Source organism: Pteropus vampyrus, unplaced genomic scaffold (assembly GCF_000151845.1).
Source record: "Pteropus vampyrus isolate Shadow unplaced genomic scaffold, Pvam_2.0 Scaffold150, whole genome shotgun sequence".
NCBI classification, from domain to species: Eukaryota; Metazoa; Chordata; class Mammalia; order Chiroptera; family Pteropodidae; genus Pteropus; species Pteropus vampyrus.
In genome coordinates this window covers 3,310,221-3,318,548 of record NW_011888931.1, presented here as the reverse complement: position 1 = coordinate 3,318,548, position 8,328 = coordinate 3,310,221, and the positions used below count along the sequence as shown (strand labels likewise).

General features: G+C 36.3%; 1 protein-coding gene across 1 annotated transcript in view; it reads right to left on the bottom strand.

Annotated features, from left to right (window-relative positions):
* The window catches only part of MPP7 (membrane palmitoylated protein 7), a 234,541-nt gene that overhangs the window by 138,523 nt on the left and 87,690 nt on the right, over positions 1 to 8,328 (bottom strand). The window contains exon 3 of the mRNA XM_023536171.1: positions 2,738 to 2,856. Coding sequence (XP_023391939.1) covers positions 2,738 to 2,856 — 119 coding nt within the window. The remainder of the gene's footprint in view (positions 1 to 2,737; positions 2,857 to 8,328) is intronic.

Here is an 8,328-nt window from a genome sequence, read left to right as displayed (position 1 = left end):
AAAAAAATATATAACTTTGTATGTGGAAAGAGGGTAAATAGACTTGTGGTAAACACTTCACAATGTATACAAATGTCAAATCATTATGTTGTACACCTGAAATATAATGTTGTATGTCAATTATAGTTCAATTAAAAAAAATGTGACTCTATGCTTATTGGTGGTCTATCACATTCACTGGATCCTGTGAATACAAATATCCTTGTCTTGCTACACCGAAATATGATATTTCCATCCTTATATATGGTATTTCCCGGGTCTTCTCTCAGTAACATCTTTCTTCTGATACTTCTAAAATCTCATGCTCGCAGTTTTCATCATTCAACTTTTCTATTTAGAGATTTTTCTTCTAAAAAAATATGCAGCTAACACCTTAGAGGATCATATTTTCTTTCCAGTGACAAGCTCATAACCTGTTCCTAAAGTGGCATGTCATACCTGTCATAGAAGGCAATGCCAAAACTGCCTCTTCTTAAGTATATTTTGCATTAAACCATAAAGTTATACATATTTAAAACTGTGTGGTGATTTAACAAGCACTTCTTTTTACGTATAAGACGACTACTATGAAAAGTTTGTGCTAGAATAAAATCACGTTTTGTGTTGACCCAGTTCCAAATCACATACCAACAGTTTCAATCACAGGCAATAGAACATCGAAGCACATTATGATTCACCCTGAAATTTCAAACAAATTCTGTTTGTCCTACCGAGATTTATGTACAAAAGCTGAAGGCTTCTATCCCCCATCTCCAATGGAGGCACCTAGAATATAGTAAAGCAGTTTGTTCCCGCTGTTTGAACTACAATCCCATGAGCCTGCCTCCTGGATGCATTTTAAGCTTTACATCCTTGAAAATAGACTGGGTCAGTCAAAGGGCACTCTGGGGTCTGCATGTGATAAACAGTGGGCGTGGGGGAAACTATTAAGAACTGAGAATGTACTAAAGGTACATAACAAAACTAATTTTAAAAAGATATTTTAAAGCAACTACTGAAAAACATTTGGAATAGTACACATTATTATGCTGTTGAAATTCTGGCAACATCAACTTATTTGCCTTCCTGTTTTTAGAAAACCAGACACCAATACTCTCCAGCATGTTTCCTAACCACTTCTTGACATATACTTTAAAAACAACTTAAGCTTAAAACTCAACTAAGAATACTTTTATACATCAGTTTTATTCTTGTAAGAGAAACAACAACCATCTCTGTCATTCTTTTTGGTCTTTCACATGCTATGATACTTAAATTTTTCCTTAATACTTAATAATGCCTACTTCTATTTGCTGAACCTATGTAACTACCGAATAACTAAGATCTTTTTTATTTGAAACTCACAGACTTTGACAACGGATGATAATTTTCATTTCATAGGTAGAGAAACTGAGGTAGTAGCCACATCATAAATACAATCACAGATGTAACCACTGTTTGGGGGTATGTTTATTTAATGATTAAGGGGTGACTATGTCATTTGAAATACATTTTATTCCTATCAAAAGGTCAAATCAATCTAAACAAATCCACACCTATCCAAATTCCATATATTCAACACAGGAATATTTTTATGGTTGCCTCAGTAAGTCATAAACCATCAACTATAACTCCAAGACTATTTCTAACACATCCCCAGAGAGCAACTGAACTACCTGAATTTATTCAGAGCGCAACACTACCTTGGCAATTATATAAAAACTAAATAAACAAAACGTACTAGTCTTTAACTGCAGTGCTAGAAAAATGCCACATTTCAACACTTCCACTCCTTGAGAATTGCCACTGCTTGAGGCACACAAACATCAATTTTGACAATAAAAAAATGTAATAGGAATTCTCCTGTCCTGTGAAGTAACCGCAACTCAGAAGTTGCTTCTCTACATCAATTAAAAGCCTCTTATCACGATAGACAACCATAACAAATTTAGCTAAAGTAGGTATAGGTCTGGATACTGTTGAGGCGTCATAAATTTCTAGCTCCCACAGACTCAAGTAAGACTCCACATTTCTTTCAGCTTGAGTTAAATGGGAGAAACTGCAATTCATATTTCCAGAAGCAAGAGTAGCATATTTTCCAGTAAGTTTCTTATTCTCATTTTACTATTTTAAGAATTCTGATCACTCCCAGTATTGCTGTGGGGCAAGATCTGAATTCTGGTGGCTGATCATCTTCGTGGCATGATGCTTTACTAAAACTGTCTCAAGAAACTGTTTGTTTTCATTCGTATTTGGCTTCGGTGTATTTATACACAAAATACCGTTTCGGTGGCATCGTGTCAAGAAAAGAAATAGCTTGCTAGAATTTCAGATGACTCTGTTAAAGGAAATTATTTTAAATTAATGTGGCTACTGAAATGCTGCCATCCTTAACCTCAGAAAATATATTCCTTCTAATTTTTGCTGTGAACATTTATTTATTTAAGTTAAATTCCAGCTCATGAATGTTGACCATAAGGAGTCTAAACCTTCCTGCTACTATTTCGTATTCTTTTTCTAAACAAGGGCGACCACATGTTTGCTGCATTAGCATGCACAGCCAGATCACCACCATTAAGTGAAATCATCTATGTATTTTTGGTAGAATCTTTAACAACTTCCACGCCCGTCAGTGAAATGGAACAAGGCTGTTTTGTTTTCAGAGAGCAACAATTTGATCTCTGGTTTACTAGATGGCGCTCAAAATATTTTTCCATATGTTTTTCCGCAAAGAGAATCTGACATCAGTATGGTTTACCTTCACCAGTGAATGCAGGCTTTTTTCACCAAACATATCCCAGAGGAAGGTTAGGTCTTCCTGGCTATCCACATGTGGCTGCAGCTGGGCTGGCAGAGCAGCCAATAGCTCATAGAGACCTATAAAATGAAAATAAAACACAAAGCGTAATCTTAGAGTGATCTCATTAATTTCGCTTAAGGTGTGTGTAAGTGACGGCTGGAACATGTCTTTTTTACTGCATTTATATTCTGGACCATCCAGCAAAACATTTCTCCAAAGAAGGAAAGGAAGCTTCTTGATTTTTCAATTCCAAAGAAGTATGCATTAACAGGCTAGTTTTTACCCTTTACAGTTGTCAACATTCTACAGTCCTCCAAGTTTATATAACCCAAGACAGAAAATGTGTACAAGCTTTCAAAAAAAGAAAAGGCATACATTCCTTTCCTTGATCGTTATTACATTCCCTCAATTTTAGCCAAAGAGTTAAATGAGTCATGAACAGGAAAAACTTCCTTAGAAGAGCAGAAAATTAATAGAGTGGTCCACTAAAAAGGTTTTGTGGTTTCAAAATTGTTCCTAATAATACATAGCTTCAAAAACCTTTGCATTATCTAATGTCCAAAATCGAGTTCTAAAAAGTAAGGCAGAATTAACCATAGCTGATGCTGCATTTCTTCGTTCACCCACTTAAAAACAACAACAACAACAACAACAACAAACCCAACTACGGAGAACTGGTTTAAATCTGCCTCTAATTTGGAGGGATGTGACACCCTCTGAAAGAGTTAAGGTAACAGATGCGGGTTACTCGTGGTGCTCCTCGCTAGAAGCTTCCAGGAGCAGACAGTAGCGCAGTGTTCCCCAGTAGCGCACTGCATAACCCATCCATCTCGTTCAGGGGCCGTCAGACTCCTGTCCAAGAAATGTTGCAACGGTGCTTGCCCGAGACTCTTCGGGGAGGTGACCTGGCAGAAGTCAATATCAACTCATAGCACATGTTTCATTTTCCAGTGGGATTACATGAGGTAAAAAGGACAAAATTCCTTTTATTTCTCTCTGCTGTCTACGAAAACACCGAGGTCTCCTGGGATCTACAACACACGGGACTGTTGTTACTTCTGGTCTGAATAAGCGCTGCTGTTCATCACAGGGACAGCTTTACAAGACACTTAACTAGCAAATAATCACAGCATAAATTATGGGCTGCTGATCAGTATATCTATTATCTTCGAAAGCATTAAATAGTCTGATAATCAGTAATAATTCATGACCAAATACATGAGGGCCCACTTTGAAAGTTAGATATGTAACCAGACAGAGTTGATAAAATTCAAACATTCTGGGGCTGTATTTGGCCCTAAAAAATCTAAAATGCTTGAGAAAAAAACTTTTTGTTCTTAAGTGCTCTTGGTTGTTTATATTTATTTCCTTAAAACCCTGGCATTCTGCCTAAACTAGCTCTTAGTTATAATTTAGTAACTATTTTAAGGTACCTTAACGTAACTTGATGTATACACATCTCACTTCAAATATATATTTACATTTCAGAATATGAAAATATATAAAAAGGTACAATTCACTATTTTATTACTGATTTCATGAGTAGTAAAATTATCTATTCCTTGGTCATATGATTAGCTTAATTAATGATAGTAATTCAACTGTGATATAATTTCTGAGATAGAGTTGTTAGGGAGATTAAATGAGTCATTACATTAGCACAGTCCTTGCCTGGCACAGGGCAAGTACTCAGTCTGTTTCATACATAACTCAATGAGGTTCAGCCATTGTGATAACTGATTACTATTGTGATTCATCATTACTATTCCTGAAAAAAGCAAAAGTTTGAATCAAACAGACCTCAATTCAAACCCCAGGTCTATATTTTAGGCATTTCATATAACTTATCTGAGTCTTGTTTCCCTCATAAGTTGAAAAAGAAATAGTAACCTACAAATGTGGTAAAATTGCACAGAACAAAATGTGTGTATGCGCGCACGCACACACACACACACACACACAAAATGAGTATATGTAACACTGGTGAAATCTAAATGAGGTCAATGGATTGTATCTGTACAATCTCCCAATTGTGATGCTGCACTATAGTTATATAAGACATTACTATTGGAGGAAACTGGGTCGAGGTACACAGGATCTGCCTGTATTATTTCTTACAATATATGAATCTACAATTTCTTCAAAACAAAGTTAAAACGAAAGAAGAAATTGTGGTAAACATGGTTGTTGTAGGACTTCGATGGAACAACGCACATGGTGGCACTTAGCTCTGTAGCTGGCACAGGGTAGGCAATCGATAAGACGTTCTTCTTTCCTTAATGTCTCCTCTGGAATGAAAATACCATTTCGATGCAATGGTTCAAAGGCAAAACAACAGCTTAGCTATACATTTCAGCTGGACACATACCATACTCAGAAATAAAACCACCCTAGTCTTTTACATATGGAAAGTGTTAAATTTACCCAAATACAGCTTAGCTTTTTGTGGGAATAAGCCATATTATGTATAAATTAAAAAGAATAATTTCTCTGTTAGCAGAAGCTCATAAACCTGAGTTTTCTGAGGTTTACTAGTTTTATACAATCCTAATTTCTATGTCACCCTAGTTTGGAACTCTGGTGACAACAGCAGTCACTTCTCTTCAGCTCCCACATCTGATAACCACAGAGCAAAGCCAAAAGAGATAGGACAGCGCCAATCAGAAATTAAAGAGACAGTTACAAGAGCTACTAGTATGTTTGGAGTCTCAAAGCAGGTAACGTGGACAATCACTCCCACTCAAATAAATTATACAGGCCCTAGAAACCATCTCAGCCCACGCCTAAAGCTGGGTCTGTGTTCTCACACGTGCTTTAAAATACTACAATAGTAGAGGTCCAATCATAAAGAACACTGAGAAATCCAAAGTTTTGGTCCCTGAGATTCAGAAAGCAAGTGATGAGAGTTCAGATAGCAAGGCATATCTTTAAAATTTCTACCTAAATCTCCCTGGTCCCTGAGCAGGAACTGGAATGGGGAAAGTTACCATGTACGCCTCAGTAGTCAGGCGTCCACGCTCGTGAACGCTTCAGACCAGTGAACGCTGACGGCACCTATGAACCAAGCGCTGTTCATGGCTCCAAATGTCTCAGACAAATTGGCCATGAGCCCGCTCTGAGGAATTTGCAGTGTTGAGAACAAGCACACAGACAGGCCTATGAGCAAGTGCAGGGCAGGGTTAGACTGCTGTGGCAAAAGCAAGGGAAGTGGCCAATGCCTGCAGAGGAGGAAGAAGACTCAGGAAAGCCTTTCGCAAAGAATACCGCCGGAGATATGTCTTCGAAGGCTGCATTCTTCAGGATCAACATTTATGAGTTCCCACATTCAGAGCACTATGTTAGTCACTGGGGACAGAACTGGGTATAGAATATACCACTACCTCTGCCCCAGAAATTTTACCATCTTGGATGACACAGAATACAAATCGTATGTGCCCAAACATAAAGCCATCCTAAATATAATTATCTGCTATTTGCCCAAATAAAGATCCAAAACATATTTTCTTCCAGGTGAAATAAATAGATGTTTGGACTACTGATGAAAAATTCAAGTACCTAATTAATTTTCAGGGATGTTGGTAAGATGTTCATATCTGCTTATAAAATTTAAATTATAATTTAGTCAGGAATGCATAGTTTTAATTACCTATTAAAAAACATTACCTTAGATATTTGGGTTTTGCTCCACTTACACATTTCATGCAACCATTTAAAATTTTTCACAATGATTTCCCCATCACTAGTGCCACGCGCAGAGTTAGAAAAGATCATTTTCACTTCCAGATAAGTTATTTGAGATATAGCACTTTTTTGAATTCGTGGGAGATGCCTTCACTTAGAACTTGGGTAAAGGTGACTGGTTCTTCATTTGTTCTGTAGCTCTATGTTTATCTCCACAATGGAACCACTTAACTACTCTTTAAGTATCTTTAATATTTGCAAATGTGAGGTTTTTAACCCCACTCCAAAGAAAAATAACTAAATCTGGTTTAAACTTGTCTCCTTCTTTTAAAACAATTCTGTCAAGTGATCTCTCAATAATCCCCCAAAATATAAAGTTAGGTTATATGAGAATAACTGGAGCTTCTCCCTTCAATACATTTTTGTGTGATAACATAAAGTTCTGTATAAGAGATTTTTTAAGGACTTGAGTAAGGCAGCTTGATCTTCTCTGAGAGATCATTTTAAAGGGGAAAAATCCCACCTTGTATTTGGGTACATTTAATACAAGACACTATCAAAATGCCTATGACTCCTCCTTAATCTATTCTTCCTACCATCAATTGATCGAGGTTCCTAAAACAATATTTAGCAATAATTATGACCGCAAGCACTTCCTAGTGATATTAATCATATCTAATACAGTAGGTCCTCAAATAACGTCATTTCATTCAACATTTCACTATAACGTAAATGAGATGCCACAGGAACTTAACTCTCATTTATCGATTAGCCTATGGTAAAACTGGTTTTGTTATATGTTGCTTCACTTAAAATTGCAAAACCTATCAATGACATTAAGTGATAACTTACTGTATTGATAGGACTACAGTAAGGGTGTCATAGGTTACCTCATTAATGCTCTCCATAGCAGGTGCTATTATTATCTCCATTTTACAGGAGGAAATACATTTAGAGAGTACGTAGCATATTCGAGACTTAAACTCAACTCTGGAGTATGCCTCTTGTAATAATCCAACAATTTAAATCTTCTATTCGAAAACCTTTGAGAGCTACTTTTAAAAGTTAAATGCCTAATTTGACGACCAGATTACAGAGGGATCAAATATTTCAAATATAAACTAGAAGATTTCATAGAATATTTTTATCATGTTGTAGTTAAACACTTTCTTAGCATACAAAAAAAACCTTAGAAAATGTAAAAGGCAATGATTGATAAGACTTTATAACAAATAAAATTTTCATGCATCAAAAAACCCAAAGGAGTTTGCAAAGAAATTGCTAAAAAATTACTTGCAACAAGCAAGTGATAGATATTAAGTACAATAAAAAGATGAATAAACCAATGGAAAAATAGGCAATGATACTGGTGGTTGGCAGATGGTGGTAGAAGAAATAGATGCCGCTCCCCCCTAAAAAAATATCAATACATAAAGCAATGTTCAATCTAACGAATAATTTTAAAAAGTTAAGCAAAGCATACTGTTTTTCTCTTATCGATGTAGGAAATAATTAACTTTGCAAATACCCAGTCTTGGCAAAGCCATGGGAAAAAAAGCCCAGTAGTCATTTGGTGAGATAAACGTTCATTCAACCAGCTTTATTGAACACCATAAGCTCTATGTGCCAATATTGTTCAAAGTGTTTGAAATATATCAGTGAACCAAAAAGATCCCTACCTTTATAGAACTAATGAGGTGGGGCGGGGGGCAGATAGTAAGCATTATACAGCATTTTGAAGGTGACAAGTACTGATAGAAAAAAGACAAAATGGAGCAATGTCATGTAGATCCAGTGCCGGGATGCTGGCGTATAGTAATGCCAAATGACGTGGTCAGGGTACACTATGATGAGAAAGTGACAAATGA